Source organism: Aptenodytes forsteri, unplaced genomic scaffold (assembly GCF_000699145.1).
Source record: "Aptenodytes forsteri isolate BGI_AS27 unplaced genomic scaffold, ASM69914v1 Scaffold79, whole genome shotgun sequence".
Lineage (NCBI taxonomy): Eukaryota > Metazoa > Chordata > Aves > Sphenisciformes > Spheniscidae > Aptenodytes > Aptenodytes forsteri.
Window position 1 is genome coordinate 4,084,526 of NW_008794776.1, and position 19,265 is coordinate 4,103,790.

Below are 19,265 nucleotides of genomic sequence, written 5' to 3' on the forward strand. Positions count from 1 at the left end.
CTTTTCTTGTAATTGTGGGTATATGTGCACTCAAGGATACACAGATTATGTCAAAAAGGGAGTTACAGTGGGAGTTGAATCATGTTCCTGTTGGTCTTTTTGGTTGTCTTCGACCTTTTGGATACTGCTTGATCCAAAATATCTCTCCTTTCCTCCCTTTTTCCTTTCCAGCCTTTTAACCCTTTGGGCTGCTTTGTTTAGCCTAATTTGCAGAAAAGGAAATACTTGGCATTACAGGAGTAATTCCATATGGAATTCTCGCCGTAGGTACATTTTGCAAGGTCGCAGCATTCCTGATAGTTTTGACATGCCATGTATACGGGTGTGTGCAGTACTTAGGGTGAGCAGGACTACGCCTGGGTGCTCACTGCACTTCTGACTGGATTTTTCCAGCCTTCTCTGTTCTGTTCTTCCACACAAGTGTGTGGCCAGGGAATGGCAAAGTCACAGCTTCACTGCAGAACTGTCCCATCCTTTGCTACATGAAGATCCCAGGTAGCATCCCTCCTAGAAGCCAGGTGGGGTTATCATTAATGATTAGTGCTTCGGTCACGGTGCGTTGTAGCTGGAGTTGAGCCTAAACACAATGTAGATTACCTTGAAAGAGCGTTGAGAAAATGAAATGTCTTAACGATCAGGCTTGTGTTCGTGAGTTCATTATCAGCCTTAAAACTTACATTGAGCAGGAAATACTGTAGCAGTAACTTGAGACACATTCACACTCCTACTGTACGTAACCTTGGGGCTCTGTAGAAGTCACAAAGCTATATATTCTTTGTAGTATGCATTCATTTAATGACAGCTAAGTCTCTTACACACGTGCTAGCAAGTACTGTAGACTGGCCAGTCAAGGACAGCGGAAGGACAGACACACAAACACACATCCATCTTGTAGCAGCAGTGCTCCCACGATGCTCCCACGGGCTGAAACATGACTTGTTTTTTCTCAGTCATATGTTCTACCAAGCAGAGAAACAAACGCAGACCTTTCAGCATGCGCTTTGTTCTTTTTCTCGTTGCTCCATAAGGTCCCACCTTGAATGACAAGCCAGAAGCGAAAGCAGCCAATGTCCCAAAGGTGTCTGGGCTAGAGCGGAGCCGGGAACTGAGCACCGACGTGCCCTTCGCCCTGCCTATCCCCAGCCCCCAGCCAGTAGCCGCCGTTGTGACTTCTACTTCCTCAGCGCCCACGTCAAGCGCCAGAGCAAGCCCACTGTTGAAGAAGGAGCCAGTGATTTCAGCACCAGCACCACCAAGGCTCACGCCTCAGCCGCAGCCTCGGCCACAGTCACAACCTCAACCTCGGCCGCAGTCGCAGCCTCAGTTAATACCCGAGCTTCGGACCCAGCCTCCGAGTCACATCCCTCCACCTCTCAATTACCAAGTGCATCACCAGGTGGCCCACAACGGACTCAATAATATCAGGTAGGGGAAAGGGATACTCATGTCACCTTTACGCTACTGCTGGGCTAAAGCTTGTTTCAAATGGGATAGAAATTGCTGGGAGGTGAGACGAGCACTCTTACTGTCTGTGTAAGATGCTCCATGTTTTGGATATTGGACTTTCTGTGCTGACTCCACAGGCTGGATTTTTCAGCAATGGCGGATAACTGCATTTGAAACCTGGTGATAAATGCTCCCTTTCTGGGAGAAAGGCATGTGTAAATGTGGGGTAAATTTCCTTTAGGTCCAGTTTCTAGTGGAGTTCTGCACTGTCTTGTCTGAGCTGGCTAGTTCTTGCCTTAGAAATTTAAGGTGGTCTGAGTTTGAGCAACTCCTTTGTTTCATACTCAGAAAGACTTCCATTGTAGTAGGTTTGTTCATGGTTATCACAGTTTTTTTGGATCACCAGCATCAAAAGAGGGATATCTATGTCGGAAAATGCTGTGTCGCTTAGAGCAGGGCTCCCGTGTAGGCTGAGAAATCTGCTTCAATATGACACATTCAGATCTAGCAGGAGGCTTAGCTTCGCTGTTTAAATTGCCTCCATCCAGTAAGTAGGATGGGTGAAAATGGTATGGAGAGAGAAAATGGTATCTAGAGAAAAGAGTTTAGCCAGTCAACTGGAACCTGTATAGTCTTTTTGCTGGTACAGAAAACATGCCTTGCCTCCCAAACCAGAACTAGGCCAGTTTAAACAAGGTGAGAAAACTGATTTAAAACGTAATATTTGGCTGCATAAGGGTCAAAATATGAATATAGAGAGCTGCCATTAATATGTATTTCATAGTATCCTGCATGCTTAAGCTCTGTTGTGGTTTTACCCTGTAAATGACACCATTGTGTAAATGATTAATAATATTTCAAACTACTCAAGATATCTCAGAGGTTAGATTGCAACAAATGATTGGTATTGTGGGAATTACACTAAATAGTAACTGCAGTGATAGTGCCTTTCACCCCACAAAACTTAGATCACTTGCAGTGGAGTAATAATAATAGAAGAAGAAGATGTAAAATACAGAATTATTATGAGAAAAATTTATTAACATGGTCTGTGTTTGCATCCTTGTGTGAATATAACTACGCAGCATGCACAGCAGGTACAACTTGGTCCCAAAGTCACTCACACTATGCAACTCTGTGCACCCAGAGCAACAGAAAAAGGAATTAGAGTAATTGCATCGTATGATCACAAGGACGCACATGGCCACTGCAAGGTCATCAGAAGCTAAATAAAGGTGCAAAATCCAGCTGCCTCAGTGGCCTTCCTCAGTATCTCATAGATAGCTCTGAGGACTGTAACTTGCTCAAGCACCAGAGGAAATGTCACTCTCCAGAGAGCCCAAGCCCTGTCCTGCCCTGTTGGAGAAGTTCATTAAGATTCATTACTGTCTCCATTGCCGTTAAGAAAAACAAAAACATAAGCCTGGGGAGATCAGTGTTACATAGTTGTGTTGTTTCTGGTAGTGTATTTCTTGCACTGTTTCAGTCTTGTAACACACTCTCTCTCTTTCTCTCTCTGTCTCTCTCCCCCCTCTTCCCCCCATCTTTTTCTCTCTGCAGCCGGAGCAGCAGTGCTAGTAGTGCAACAAGCATCAGCCTCCCGAAACACCTTCCCCTCTCTCCCCAGATTCCTCCGCACCATTCCTCCGGCCCGGCTCTGCCCCTCTCCATCTCTAATCTTGCTACCTCGCACTTCTCTCTCAGATCACAGACCCAACACCAGCACCATCCGGCCATGTTCGCCACCCCACCCACGCTGCCACCTCCACCAGCGTTACCTACCAACAGCCTCGTGATACCAGGTCACCCTGCGGGTAGGTTCCCTTCTTCTTCCAGGGCTGATCTGCCGTGCATGCAGTGGAGGGTGTTGAGAGATGGGCTGGCTGGTGGGCAGGTAAAATAAAGTGATGCAGACCCCTCTGCAGGCAGTGTGTGCTGGAACTGTGAGAGTGCTCGCAAAGCAGGTAGGAGACCTGGACGTGCTTTACCAGATGAGAGATTGTAGAGACAGCACCGTAGCTTCCTGTAAGAAGTCTTCGAAACAAATTTTTCCCAAAAAAAATCTCCTTTTCAGGGCATGAGTTGTCCAGTGTGGCATTCCACAGTCATCAGATATTTTTTAGATTAACAAAGGACTGATGTACAGTTTGCCATTCTCCCCTTCTTTTTGCCCACTCTAATGAAAGCTGCTGCTGTTAGAACTGATTTGAAAAAACTGTTTACAGTCGTCCCAGAAAGTTGTTCTAACTGAACACCTATCCCCCGCTCTGATCCTTCGACAAGCAGCACATCCTGCTGGCAGAGCAGGATCCTCTGCCGGCGGCAGCACAAGCTCTGTGTGCCCGTGGCTCCTTGGCCTTTCTGTCTGAGGCAGAGACAGCTCAGCTGACAAGCTCTGCTGTTCAGCTCTCACTATCTTTGCGTCCTTTTAAAACGTTTCCTTTGTTCACCCTGGCCCCCATTCTATTGTCACTTCTGCCCTAAATACCCTGTTTATAGCTTATCCATTAGCCTACAGCTGTCCCTGGAAGAGACCCTGGCAGCTGGAGACTTCCCTGCAACTTTCACTTGCTGGGGCCTCCTTTTGATCTGGCATTTGACTCCACAACTAACTCAGCAGGGATTAAACAGGACAAGCATTTTGCAAAAAACGCGCCCTCTGTTTCCTATGAAGCCAGTTAAAGGAATAAGGAGAGGGCAGATTTGCTGTGGAAAAATCTGATGGCCTTGCATCCCCTTTTTTTCTCCCAGGAGCTAAATAATATCCCATTATTTATAACTGCTTCTTAAAGAAAAATGTGAATTGGTCCAAAGTGAGCTCTCAGAACGATGATAGACAAAAGTGCCTTGGGTTCCTAGCCAGAAGCAGGACCACATAGGCCAAAGCTGCCGGCTTTCACAGGCCCTGGCACCATCTAGAATTTCAACCACATGGCTGGGAAGATGTTGGCAGCACTGTGGGAGACCTATTCATTGCTTCCCCTGTTTAAGGCAAAGGACTACTGTGATGGAGACTTTGAAAGTATTGCAAAAGGAAATAGCAATGTGCTCACTAAAAGCATGATATTGCAGTCACTGAAAGCAAGTATGTTTTCACCATTAACTTCAGGAGGTGCAAGATCAAGTGACCTATTCACATTCGGCAGCTTGCCAGGAAACGGTAACAGTCTTGCTCCTACTAAAAGGATTTCTCCTGCAATTTAAGCAGGAGAAGCCTAAGTTAGCAGAGGGAAAGGTCTGGGCATCACCCTGCAGACAGTGAAATGCTTCTTGTCTGCATTATGTGAAATGCCTGCAAACTGGCACATCATAAAATCAATACAGAGCGCCGCAGAGGCAGGAGCTTCTGTTGTTATTCACATAAAAGTTTCTTAAAGGCAAACAATATTGCTGAGCAGCCCTGAAGAGCTAGGATCCAACTGCCGCTAGCAGCATAGTCCTTGCTGCGCTGTTCGAGTGCATGTGTGCTCTCAGTAAAAGCACCAGCTTAGAAAAGCCGTCAGAGAGGGTATGGCCCTTTGAAGTCTCCTTTTTGTCATCTTTTTCTCCCCCCACTTTGGAGAAAAATGTGCTCTTCCTTTAATTTTACTTTGGCACGCTTGTCAGCGTTACCAAGAAGAGAAGCAGAGCTCAGAGCTCCTGCATTCACTGACGGTACAAATTCAGGTCTCTGAATAACAAGAATGCACTTCTGGTGGCATTTCTTCCCTTTGAAACCTAAAGCTTATACAAGTAACCTAGGAGCAACCCTTGTGTGGGCTGCTGCCCTCTACTCAAGGGCACCAAGGCTGGCCCTGATGTCAGATACGCAGAGGACATGGCAGTCTTTATGTCTTCTCTTCTGAACATGAGGGTGCCTAGCAACATTAGCAGGATCGACCTTTTTCTGCCATGCCCACCTCGTGTGTGCACAAAGAGCAGTAGTGTTTGGGCATTCAAAGGGCTGCTCAGTCACGCTGCTCCTCGTTGTGTTACTACATGGCCAGGCCCGTGGGACAAGGCATCACTGGCAGGCACAAGAACTTAGTTCTGATCCTAACATTGCCCAGAGCCCCTCACAGAGCTGGGTTACTACTCGGCAGTCCCATCCTTACTATGAAGCAGCCACTCCTCCGAGTGCCACACCGCTTCTCCAAACATCTCCGGGCCTTTTCTTTTCCTGACAAAGGCCCAAGTTGTGGTACAGGGCTATGGGCTGGAGCCAGCTGCAAATCTATCAGTCTGACTTCAAGTCTCTTAAAGAAATTGGATATCAGAGCACTTACAGCTGCCAACTCGCTTTTATCTCTCCCTCCAGAAAAGTGGATTATCTTGATGCTAACAGAAGGATTCAGTTTCTTTAAGTCATGCCAGATTTAAATGTGTAAACACACACACACACATATGAAATCATACTCATATTCTCTGAAGAGGTTAGGCTTTGGACCTAAGTGCTTTCAGCCTAGTTTTTTTTTCTTGTTTGCCTGCTCCAAGGAGAACCCATTATAGACTCTCTTGCTCCAGTGCCTTAGGCTTCAGTATCACAAATATATATACTTTCTGCTTTTTTGTATTAATTATTATAAAGATTGTAGCAGTACATGGTACCTGCTCTTAGCAGTACTTTTATTACTGAAAAGCAAATGACTCAGGCACCCAAAATTTGCTTTCAAAAGTGACTTTCAGTAGGATGTAGACTTCTAAGTGGTAGTAGAGACCTTGAAATTCCCCATCAGAGTGCCTGTTTTTAAAGATCTTAACCATGTCACTTCAGAAAGTGATTGATTTAGACATTTCTAATGTTACTTCAGAAAATTTAAATAAAAGAAATGCCTGCAGAACATGAAAGCACATGTATTCTTTTTCCCCTTTATATTCAGTGCTGTAGTTTAAAAGGGGTGTTACACTGGAAGAAGTGGATTCATGTAAATTCAGAAGCCAGTAGGTCAGTCAGGACTGGGTGTATGTCATCCACAGCTGGTGACACAGGGTGCTCTCAGCTTGGAAAATATCTAACATGTTGGGTGCTGATTCCTGTTTGAAGTTCTAAGGCAAAATCACAGGTGGATTTAATTGATACCCACAAACATTTTGGGGAAGTGGACATTTGTCCTTATTGTCTCCAGTCACATCATTTCTAAAGTGCTGGTGTCTTCCACCGCGCTAAACCACATTCAAATGCAGTGCAAGTTGTTCTTCCAGAGGAAGATGCTGAGAAGAGGCCACATGTCATATGGTGGAACATTTTGTTTCTGCAGTTGTTGCAACCTTCATGAGATCTTGAGCGAGTTCAATGTTTCTCCTCTTCCCACTGATTCCCCCTCCATATTTTCTCACAGGAGAAAAGCCTGGAGGCAAGGACAAAAAATGGCAGTTACAGCCTGTTAGAAATTGAGGAAAGGACTGCTTAGTATTTAAAATCTCAAAAAAAACTTACTGCAAAGGCGGCCTCAATTTGTAGGATGGATGTTCCTGGTCTCTGCGTGCATGTCCTGGGGCTGAGAAGGGGGGGGATGGCACAGGGATCTGTTGAGAAATGGCCGTCCGAGCAGGTAGTTTCCAGCCACCCAAATCCATGGTTATCTTATTACATTGTAGATCTTGTCAAAATTTTACCTCTTAAGTACATATATGTTATAGTTTAACACACGCGTTAGGCCCACCGTCCATTTTCAGTGTAAGCGTATGCTTCTGAATTTCAAACCTCCAAAGGAAACAGGTCAGTATTACTCATTTTAAAGCGAGCCGTTGTCCTCCAGGGTACTCCCCAGCATCTTGCTGGTGCGGGAAGGTCCGGCCACCGTGCCGCGAGACCAGCCCTCCGAGGTCCGTTGCCGGAGACACCTCGGTGCCGTGGCCGTCAGGTGCCGGGGAGGAGGAGTGGCCCGTCGGAGCTGCGCGGGGGAAGCGGGGCTGCGGGCGGGGGGCCGGGGGCGGATGCTTGCTGACGCCCCCGATGATGTTTTCTGCTGTGATGACTCATGGTGTTCTCTCTTGTCTTTAGATACCAGCCTGTTGATATCATTCAACCAACCAATCATGTATTGCCAGCCTCATTCGGGGATTCTGATTGGTACTTTGTCACAGGCATCTCTCTTACCTCCACCAATGAGTCCTCACGTAGAAAACCACCACAGCATGACCTGCAGAAACAGGGAATGCCAGGTGAATATTGACTCTTTCTCCTCCGTCTTTGTGGTACTCACAGGCCCACGGGCCTCTGTGTCTTTTTTTTTTCTCTCTCTCTCTCCTCTAGATCACGAACTGCTCAGGCAAGAGCTGAACAACCGGTTTTTGGTTCAGAGTTCGGACCGGGCCGCTGCCTCACTTGGCCCGGTGCCGCTGCTGAGAGCGGAGTTTCACCAGCACCAACACACGCATCAGCACCAACACACCCACCAGCACACATTCACTCCTTTTCCATCCAGCTTGCCCCAGACGCCGCTCATGCCGCCCTCTGCACCTCCCATGGTGCGTACCCCAGCCCAAAATGTGAGGATAAGTAGAGCATCTCTGGTCAAAAAGCCTAACCCACTCTTGTCAAACAAAACCCAGTCCTCTTCATTTCAGCCAGGCGTGCTGTCCCTGCCCTTCTGACCTGGAGGCCTGGAGAGACAGGCCCAGCACTCCCGAAGGGACCCCCTTTCCATCCAGAACCTCCACACCGAGCCTCCAGGTCCCCCACGCTGCTACCCATGAGCAGATACCGCACCCATGAGACAAGTCCGGAGTCCCTTTAGTTTCCCTTCTCATGTGTCCTGCTGTGTATTTCTATTTCCCCCTTTCCCAGAGCCAGGTGCTGTGACACACCAAAACACACCAACGAGGACGCCACAAGATCGGTGGCCTCCAGTACCAAACGCAGTCCCCACAGCTGTTCGTTGCGGGGCAGACCGTACTTGCTTACCCGGAGCTCTCACCATAGTGCAGCATCTCATCTGATAGGAGTTTTGTCCCTCTTCGTCCTAATTCCCTGATCTGTATCGATTTTGGCATTTATTACTTGATTACATCAACAAGCACTAATTTGTGTGTGGCTGGTTCTTCTTGTGGGAGAGATCCTCCTGGCCATGTGATAAGCATTAGCGTTTTGCCATTGAATTTGCTTGGAACACAATGGGACTTCACTGCAGCTGTTAGAAAATTGTTAGAGATCTGCAACAAATGGATTTTGTCAGTACTTCAAAACGCACTCTCTCCCCATTTCTGGCAATTACTTTGTGAGATTGAAAGAACAAGATTCAGCTTTTTTCCCCCTCTCAGTTTCACACTGTGTCCAAAATGTAGAAACAACCCTCTTCTGCTAAGGCTAGCAAAAGCCAGGAGTAACAGCAAAAGCAGCATTTGGGAAGAACTACCAAGAGCTCAAGGAGCATAATGTTTCTCACTTTTCTTTCCCACTGCTGACTGCCCGATGACATTCTTGGGTTGTAATCTGCTTAGCAGCGAGACAATTAGAAGTAATATAATCCACCCAAAATCCAGCCCCAGGTGTTTGCTCAATGTACTCGTGTGTAAACACCTTCCCTTCTTTTCTTGGTCTGTGTAAAACAATCTTGAAACTTTTCTCAGAAACCTCCTGTGTTATTTAAGAATCCTGATACCCGATCCAGCGAACAGCTCCCTCCCCTCCCACCCGTGCCCGTTGATGTCAGCCTTCATAGCAAAAACAGCTTGCAAGGCTCTTTTGTTATATTTCACTCACATCTTCTTATATTCCACTAGATCAGGTCTGCTAATCCCAACGCCAGAGAAGAGTGTTGAAATTTGCAGCTGCATGTGTTTGGTAATTTATGGTATTTACACTGGAGGGGACATGGCTCCAGTAATAACTGTAATTAATGAAATTACAAATCTACTCTCCTGCACTTAGAGGAGTGTGAAACAGCAGCTGACTTGCCAAATAAGCAGCTTTTCATGGGGTCCTACAGCTCCCTTCCCTGCCTTCTTCCCCGCTCCCTCCTCCCCAGCAGAATGTACATACTGTTCAAAAATGCAATGTATATGTGCTTTGGTTTTGCTTCCAAGGTGGTACAGGACAAATGGTCATAAAAATAAATATGGGGCACAGACTGCACACATGGAGGTGTTAAAACCCCATGCTGGAACGGAAAAGGTTAACAATCACCTTTTTTCTGGGGCGCGCTCTCTTTTGCAGGGGAGGGGATATATAGATTTGTGCATCTAAAGCAATTGAGCCCTTTTCCAAACGATTTTGGCACTTGCAGGAACCCAGAAAACGGGGAATTGGTATTGGCTGCCCCACAGTAGACGTGGGGGTCTAATGGAAAATGTTCCCTACCTTCTGGTCTGTGATCTAGTTCAGTGCTCCAGGGGCAGATCCCAGATCTAGACCTGGAGCTGAACTTCCCTGCGTTTCGCTGCACTGCAGCTATCAGGACTGCTCTCTTCATAGTGAAGGAACCTCTTCACGTAGTGCCTGCAGACAGGGTTCTGCAGCGAGACTCGGCAGCACCCAGCGCAACCCAGGGGCTAGCGCCTTTCCATCTCTGTTAGCTTTGGGAAGTCAGTCAGCTCCCTGATGAGCGAGTATGGAATAACCAGTCAGTTCTGCTCTGTTAAATGCTGTACAAACGGGCCATGATTATTTGTCTGTGTTGAAATCCTGATGTGTCCGCTACTGCCGAAACCCAACTCACCTGTTTCCTTTTTTTTTCTCTTTTCTTTCCAGTTTGACAAGTACGCTCCCAAATTAGACAACCCTTACTTTCGACATTCCAACGTGAGTGCTTACCTTTCTAGGTGGTGTCTTTGTTAATGGTTCTGCTTGCACTTCTTTTGCTTGTTTTCGATTGATCGGTAGTGTTTTGATTCATTCATTCCTAAAGCTCTTTTTCCGTCTTGATTTTTTTTTTTTAAGGTACAAAATTTTCTTTGGGCTTTTTTTTTTCTGAATCTTTGTCTACTGCATTTTTGCTGCTGCAGCTCTATATTGCTGTGCCTGGGATGGCAGGGAATGCGCAGAAATGGCTAAATCGGTCGTCATTGCAGTATCTTTGCAGCTGGTGCTTCTCACAGTGCAGCAGCCCGGAGTGCATGGCTCTTTCACAAGATTTTGCTCAGGTCACAGGAGTAAGTCAGACTGGTGGTTTCTTCCTGGTGCTCCCCACTGCTCCAAAGCACAAAAACGACATGTTTTGGGACTTGTAAAACTGCTGTATGTGCTCAGGAGAGGCCTAAGCAAAACTTACCCAGCCTACACAACTACAAGGTGGTGTGCATGTTGCCTGTGGTTAGTGTGCAATGCAGCATCTTGTGGTTCTTTTTTGCTTTGAAAATTAAAGCAGGTCACATTTCAAAACAGGATCAATTTGTTTGCTACTGCAGAAAAATGCAAAGTTAGCCAAAAGTGAACGTAAAACCCAAATTACTCCGATTCCTCTAAAAACGGTGAATGCTCTGTGCTTCCTGCAATAGTCTACAAATTTTAAAGGCACACTTGTTCAGCACTATCTAGAAAATTCATCAGATGAGCGCATTTTCCAAGTTTTGGCTTTGCTCTTAAAAATTTTGAAAGCAAATTTAGTGCGTATTTTCACTGTGGCACTCGTTCAACACAGTACTATTTTTGTATGTGCCAGGCTTGGCACCTACCTCCATTATTGTTCAAGTTGTCCTGTGACATAAGCATCTCTTTTTCTTTTGTAGTTCTTTCCAACCTATCCTCCAGCAATGCCTGGAATGCCACCCATGCTTCCACATTCAGGTCCCTTTGGGTCACTTCAGGGAGCATTTCAACCGAAGGTACAAACTTCTTCTTATGAAGGCTTTGTTCTTTTGCTGGGAGAGAAACTGTATTCAGAGTCATGTCTCTGGTGATTTTATAGCACATGATTTAACTAGCAGAAGTGCAGCACGGGGTTGGAAGCAATCACCCCGCAGATCTGTGAGCATCCTCTGCACAAAGCAGCCAACACTTCAGCAGAAGTTTTCTCTTGGCACTACAGACCATTCCTTGGAAAAGGATGTAGTGGTTCACTTGGGAGGTCAGCTGAAACTGGAGGAGAGGCATACAGTCAAATGCATTATTTGATTGAAATATTTACAGCTGATAATAGACCAATGAGTCTCAAATAATTTTATAAATTTAACGGTCTGAGATTGGAAAAGACAAACTGTGTTTATTCCCAGAAAAAAATGACAAACTGACTGTACAAGTGTGGGAACAATAGGGAGAGACTGCTGTAAATGGGTAGGATAATTTGAAAGAGCTGAATCTTTATTCCCAGCCCCGACACTGTCTGACCTTGGGCAAGTCGCTTAAATCTTCTGTTCCTCAGCTTCCTCATCTATAAAGTTATCTTGCAGTGGGTTCTAGAAGGGTTGATTAATGCCTGCAAGCTTCTTTGAGATAGCGTGTTTGAAAGGTGCACTGCAACTGTAACATATCATTACAACTAGCGCTGATTGGCATTTGGAAATGTTGCCATGATAACCACCATTTTTGACGAATTCTGTGGTGTGCACTGCTTTTTTTTCCCTCCCAGACTTGTTCTTTTTATTAACTATTTTTAAATGTACAGAAACTGTTCAATCCCTCCAAACAAAAAAGATGCACTGTATCTGTGTAGCATTTGTTTGAAAATGGAGCGTTTACTCCATTTGTAAGGTGACGTGTTTAGATTCCTTACATACTGTGATTTTAGAGATTTCTTATCTTGAACTGCGTTTCCACAGAGCTCTGCTGCTGTGTCAGAAGACTTGACGGACCAGCACTGTAGCCAGCCCATTTCTGTTTGCGTTTGGAAGGTCATTTCCGTAACCATAACAAGCAGGGCTGTGGGGTGTGCTTCCCTCAGCACAGCAGCCTCACTGACGTCAGTGGAAGTCAGTAATGAGCAACTGCTGCAAATAAGGCCTCTTACAACCTTCCCACTTAACTTAATTTTTTTAATGGAAGCTGAAGTATTTCCTCAGTGCCCATGTTACATTATTTTATTTTCCGGATACATTACAAATAGCAAAGTCTCTAAAATGGCTTTTTTCAACAAGAGTTCTGTGTGTAGTGGCTACAGGCATAGGAGAGGAGCCGTTGCCTCTAAGCGGAGGGAGCAAGACAGACAGAACATAGCTATCCCGTGATGGAGTTTGTCCGCCGGTGTTAATTGTTGCTATTCTTGCAAGGGATGCCAGGAGGTGTCTGTCCCTACAGACCCCAAGTTGTCAGGGTGTGAACTTGACTCTCCAAGAAAAGGAGCTGCACAAATAAGGTGGAATTGGCAAAATTTTGCTAATGTGGAGATAGGGTTCAGTTTTGCCATAAGGCTACTGTTAATGAGGAGCTTCTGATACACTGATAGCATGCTCTTCTGGTTTCCGTCTTCATTACAGAGCTTTATAGATACCATCTCACTGTAAAATACCATTAGACCAAAGAGAAGCAGTTACAAAGAGAGAAAGAAAAAGTGAGCACAGACCCTTTACATTTTTAAACAGTTCTTAGTGCTGTATTATAACTAGCTTTTAATTCATTTTAATGATAGATACATAGAACATTTGCAAGCTTGAGTTTAAGCAGCGCAAGGTCACACTCTGGTGCCATGGTTAATCACCAACATCACTTGACCTCTGGACGGTGCTGTATTTACATGCAATCTAACATCTGAAAAAAAGAGGATTTGAAAAATGGATCTGCCGCTTTGGCACATTATTTTCCAGTTTCCTAGAGGAGACAGAGCTGAACTGCTGGGCAAATCCACTCTAGTCGTCATTACTGCATCATTTTTCCGTGCTCTCTCCCTCCCAAGCTGTTTGACTAAAGCCTTCATAATCACTACAGACCTGATTTGGTTTTGGCACACTGAATCCTGCACTTCTTGCTTTCCAAAGCGGAGGCCTTGGTTTTGTTTTTCCCCTTCCCATGTCAGTTGCCTACAGCTGTGCGTGTAAATCCACTGCACATAAATCCAGGCTGACGGTAAACTTCTCAGTGAGTTTTCCGAAGGCCATTTCTCACAAGCTAAGAACTTGAAAAGGTCAGAAGTATTCGGTTTACTTTGCTGGAGGAAGCATGCACATCTTTCTCCAGGGGACAAAGGGACAGGATGACACCATGCTATTAACATGTTGTGATCTTAAAGCTCTTGCCTGTATGATAGCTGTAACTTATTTGCCACCTTATATATACCTCAGCTGTCAGACAAGCCCTGAGAGCACAGATCTGCCTGGGGAGTTCGTTGACTTACCTACAGACACACACGAGAATTCTCTTTTTAATGAGTCTGGAAGTTACATAGCCTTAGACAAATTAAAACCTATCTTTCCTCCCACACCCATGATTTTACTCATTCCTTGTACAGTTTGACTGTTCGAAATCTACTGTAATTTGACCTAAAATGTGAGTGAAATAATCTCTTGGGGAATGAGGTTTAACCCCTCTGCACTCAGCTGCGCGGAGGCACCAGGTGCAGTTGCTCTGGGGGTGGGAGATGGATGAATGCCAGAGTGAGAAGACGAACGAGTTCTTGGGGATCGTCTAGGACAGGGCAACAGGTGGGATCCGGAGGAGGAGGAACAGGGATTCGTTCAATGAGGTGTTTAATTCTTGCTGGAAAATGATGGGATAAACAATGCAAAGCTATAAAAGACCCACAAGCACCTTCTAAGGTTTCTCGTTTTGCCTTGTCAAAGCAAATAGATGGGCTGTTGCCGTTTTAGCCATTGTGGTATCTAGCCCCAGTCGGAGAGGGGCCATGGTCCAATAGGTGGAATACGGGACTAGGATGCTTGAGTTGTTCTGTTCCTGACTGCTATACTGGTTGCTGCCTGAAACATGGAGGGAGTCAGTCCACCTCTCTCATTCTCTCTCCTACTGCCTGCCTGTTTTGTCTAAAGAATAAGCTTGGGGGCCAGGGACTGTCTCTTCCCATCCACTTGCATACTGCATAGCACAATGGGGTTGTGATTTCAGCGGGGCTTAGGGGTGCTGCTGTAATACTGTTACTGCTGCTAAATAGATGACATGGTGGTTAAATGCTGTTGGCTGTCAGTAAGAGATAACATTTAGCACTAATGTAGCAATATGCGTGTTCAAAGCACAGTACAAACATGGACTAATTAATGCTGTTAACATCAGATAGAGATGTTAAATATACTGCTGGTATGATACAGTATTATTCACGCTCTATTCTTGTCTTTCAGACTTCAAACCCTATTGATGTAGCAGGTAGACCAGGCACAGTCCACCATACGCTGCTGCAGAAGACTCCAGGGGTAGGCAACAATATATAACCTTCCTTTCAGCTTATCTGGATTTACAGTAAACACAGTGATTGCTCATGAAAAAAAGAGAGCAGCTGGTGAGCAAATTGGCCTTCTAGACTCGGAACGTGCAGTCAGGACCGAAGTTTATTTTTCTGGTGAGACAACAGCCTCCACCAGTCGTGAATGCAAAGGGATATATTGACTTCTTTAAGCAAAGTCAGAGGGAAATGGGGCAGGAAACCCCTTCAAGGTCTTTCCCCTAAGCATTGCTTGGAGAGTAGTTTTATGTGCTCCATTTCAGAACGATTATAATGTTCAGAAAAGCACTGAACTGTTCAGTTGCTGGCATGAAGCTGCTTTGTTTATCATAAAATTCTGCTGAGTTTGGTGCAAGGAATGAAAGAGAAGTTTTAAGCCTTCTTTAAGCCTTTTAAGTTTCCCGTGTCACAAGGGACTTCTCTGGAACATTGCTTTCTAAATGCTTTTACTTGTTCAGAGGAAGGAAGTTCCCCACCTTTCTGTATATTGGCTAGTTTTAGAAAGACTGATTGTTTTATTTCTGCTTTTTCCATAGGTGTCAGACCCTTATAGGCCTCCAGTAAGAGTAAGTAAGGTTTGTGGGGGATTTTATATACATATATATATACATGCTTCAAATATTGTGCATGTGTTTTTGAAATGTAACATGTCCAGTAGAAAATTTCACACTCATCCTTTATTTAAAGCAAAATGTCATAGTTAGCTCTTAGCTGCTTCTGTTTAATAACGTTTAGGTTGAATCCCAACCTTATTTTGCATCCATTTATGTGCATTAATAGTTCACAGTGTGAAATAATGGTCACAGAAATAAATGACTGCGAGCATGGACAGACATTCAGCAGTGATCAGATTCATGGTAGCTTAGGTCAGTGTGTTCTATCTGTGCTTCTGATGTTCCACAAAAACACCCTACAGTGAGTACCGCAGCTCAGCTGAAAAACAGTAACTCATTCACTACTCATCCCTGGTGATTGTTTGTCCGTACCCTTTTCCTCCCCAAATGCAAGTAGCCATAATAACCACGCATGACTTAGCCTGCAGTGCAGCAGGGATGAATGAACAGGGCTCTTTTCAGAAACAGAACTGTTAACTATTAGTTGCTTTCCCTTAAGCATGGCATACTGTTCTTTGCTGCCATTTATTTCGGTTTATGAAGGGGGGAGTGCAAGTAGGAAAGAACAAGGCAGGGGTCTCAGGTCTCCATGAGATGAGGAAGATATCCCACATTCTTCCTGTTTGTTTCCTTCTTAATTTAAACATCATCTGCTGCAGTACAGAAAAAAATGTTGATCACCTATTGTTCCGTTGTAGTAATCAGCCTTTCTCATTGCTTAGCTGCCTGTTTGACAGTAAGGGAAATGAAACGTTCTATCTGATGTAGATTGCTAACGTATAAATTAATCTAAATTCTTGTGCTTTCCATTGCAGAAACCCGGGAAGTGGTGTGCGGTTCATGTACAGATCGCCTGGCAGATCTACCATCACCAGCAAAAGATAAAGGTAATTCAGACAGTTTCTGGAACAAAGCCAAGTCTTTTGGCTTACAGATTATATTTTAGTGAGTAATGAGCAGGAAGCAGTTACTGTTGTTGATTCTCAAGCTTGCCTGTATTGATTAACTAACACTTTCAATCTTTTAACATTTATTGTAGCAATCGTAAAGTTTATCTGAGGGCAAAGGAGTCAGGTAGCAAAGTGAGCAGGAGATACTAAGTGCACAGCCAGAAAGAGAAGAAGAAAGGGAGGGGGAGGGTAATTTTGCCCCAAATCTGTCTTTTTTACAAAGCATATGTGTTTCATGTCATTTCCCTTCTGTACTGGTACCTCCTGCGGAATATGGAGTATTTTCCCATTCATAATGAAATGACCGATACGGTGAAGAACATGTTGCAAAACATAGAGCGGGCGAGTAGGTTGGTAGTTACTGTGTTAGAGGTTGTTGGGCTTTCTGCACTGCCGTGATGATGGGCAGAGGGAGGGGGTTTAAAACTCGAGGTAACAAGACGTAGGTACACTGGGGTGCTGTTACAGGCTCAAAGCTCCCTGTGGCAGGCGGAATAGCTGGTCACGGGACTTCTGTAGCATTTTATTTTTCATAGCTCCTGCTGTAGTTTTTTTGTCCCATTAATGAAGACTATTCAGTGCTTAATTAGGTGAACTGTAATTAGTGCCTCTACAAATGGTGTATGTCCATTTTTTTTTATAAGCAAATATATCATCTTTAAGCTATTGAGAGACTTACATGACTTAGGTGCAGTTCTGACCATGCTCACTTCTATGGGGAAGGATGAAAATAGCCTCTGGAGGAGCCTCATAGTTTTCTTTATCCTTCGCCCCCTGTCTGCGTACTGAGCTATACTAGCTGCAGGAAGGGCACAGTCTAGGAACATCTCTCTCTTTCCAAACTGGAGAAGCAAAACAGAGGAGTCCGTCAGCCAGCTCTCAAGACTTCTGTCGGCAGCTTTCCGCCTGCAGAGTATTTTTTTGTCAGGCTGAGAGCGCCGACTGATCCTGGGGTGTAGCGCGCTCAGTGTATCATGTTGCATGCTCCACTGTGTGTGCTGAGGGGCTGAGAGCTCACTTCAGACCTTATTCATGTGGATGAGGCAGGCAGCTGAGAGGCTGTGGAGCGAAATGGCCTTACACATGCTGTCGGAGCATGACTGCGGTACGTGACCAGAGACGCTGCTGTCACTCTCGCTAACTCTCCCTGGCAGGGCTAAGCAGGAGTGAGCCTGAACTCCTTCTCTTTTTCTCCCATAAAAAAAGGAAGTGTATAATGAGATTGTTTTTATATCATTTGACAGCAGATGCAGCTGGATCCTCACAAGCTAGAGATAGGTGGTAAACTTGACCTGTTCAGCAGACCTCCCGCCCCTGGAGTGTTTCCAGGCTTCCATTATCCACAGGATCTTGCCAGGCCTCTGTTTTCTACCACAGGTAAGGGAAGATCATCATTTGTTGGGAAAAAAAAAAGAAAAAACAAAGTCAGTATATGTAATGTGTGTCTCTACAGCTACATATGCCTCAAAAATGGAAGCAGGCAAGACTGGTGCAGAGGGGCGTGGAGGCACTGGCGGCTGTTGTGACCGGGGCGCTCGGAGCCACTGGGCTGGGCTCTGCCACCGCCTCCAGTGCAGGATCCTCTGCACGTCACTGAGCTGCAGCACTTGGCTCTTACATTTGTGTCTGTGCAGCTGGTTCTTATGTGCCTGATTAATAGGCTATGGAGTGATTTTTAAAAGCGATTTTGACAAAACACTTGAAAATGTTTCCATTGCACAGGATTGGAAGTGGCCCCAGTCTCTTTCTTGCTTTTGTATTTGCCATGTTGTTCTTCTCAGCTCCTCCACTCACCAAGTTTCTGTTTGTTTTCTGAAAACAACGTTTTTTTGTAAAAGGAAAACATCAATAACAGCATTGAAAATATCACAGAAGGTGTATTTGTGAAGTGTTTGGTTTTTAAATATAAAATCCCCGTATGTGTTATAAAGTCCAGCAATCTCTAAGGCTTAAAATGGCATATCGAATTTAAAAAAAACAGAGACTTAAATACAGGTTACATGGATCAATTGCTTTCCAATCTGTTGGAGAAGTAATTACAATTAATGCAATTACCAGAGTGCAGTAAGCTTCACCGCGCTGTTCTCAATGGCTCTGACCACAGGAGACTGCAACTCTGACATTCTGGTTTTGGAGGTCACTGTGGATTCACGTGGATGTCCGTCTACCAAATGTTGTTTTTGTTCTGTTCCCAGCCTTAACTTTCCCCCTAGAGTTTTTCAGATTTTCTTCCTGTGTTTGAGATGCTAAAGTCTGCCTTCTGAATGAGCTATATCAATTGATGAGATGTAACTTAGCTCTTTATGTATGCAATTAGTTGGCAAATAATGTAATTTTCTTTCCTAACTTTACTCTAGTTTTATGATGCAATATTGCGCTCTCATTCTAATTCAGTGCAGACATGGTCATATTCAGCCTTGGTTCAACCCTGTTGAAATGAATGAGGTTAGAAATGTTTTGAATTCTCACCCCAACATGACAGAAAAGCAACAGGTGAGGATCAAGCTGAAACCTCTGTGAGAACTGAGTTTCCAACGCAGATGTCGGATAGCCTTCAGGAACTCCACCAGTGGTTCAGTCTTCCTGCCCTTATCTGTGGATGGAAATTCCTAAGCATCAAACGCACGTTTCCACCACATATAATCAGTGCTGATACTAGCTGTACATTGTAGGGTGCTACCCTTTATTTTGGTCTCTTGGTACTTTGATAGTACGGGGCCAAGATGTTTATTGCATCTGCTTGGATGCATAAGCACAGCTTATTTACAAACCTCTGACTGTTTTCCTATGGTAGCTGTTTCCTTATCACTGTCCTCAGTTTGTCCTGTGTTGTCATTACAAGAATCTTGTTTCGTGTATGGTTTTGCTACTGAAGGATATATTGGGCAGAGTTTACCCTAACGGGCAGAAAAGCAACACTTCAGTTGGTATCTTGAGCTTTTTCTCTTAACGATGCAAGCATGGCTTGCTTTTCCATTCATAAAAGCAAGAGGGGAAATAGTATGGAATACAAA

At 44.8% G+C, this 19,265-nt stretch overlaps 1 protein-coding gene across 1 annotated transcript in view; it reads left to right on the forward strand.

Moving 5' to 3' along the window:
• The window catches only part of FBRSL1 (fibrosin like 1), a 411,006-nt gene that overhangs the window by 382,551 nt on the left and 9,190 nt on the right, over positions 1-19,265 (forward strand). Inside the window, exons 7-15 of the mRNA XM_019470782.1 lie at positions 1,029-1,425; positions 3,007-3,260; positions 7,682-7,917; positions 10,118-10,168; positions 11,095-11,190; positions 14,587-14,658; positions 15,224-15,262; positions 16,117-16,188; positions 17,496-17,628. Of these exons, the coding sequence (XP_019326327.1) occupies positions 1,029-1,425; positions 3,007-3,260; positions 7,682-7,917; positions 10,118-10,168; positions 11,095-11,190; positions 14,587-14,658; positions 15,224-15,262; positions 16,117-16,188; positions 17,496-17,628 (1,350 nt within the window). The remainder of the gene's footprint in view (positions 1-1,028; positions 1,426-3,006; positions 3,261-7,681; positions 7,918-10,117; positions 10,169-11,094; positions 11,191-14,586; positions 14,659-15,223; positions 15,263-16,116; positions 16,189-17,495; positions 17,629-19,265) is intronic.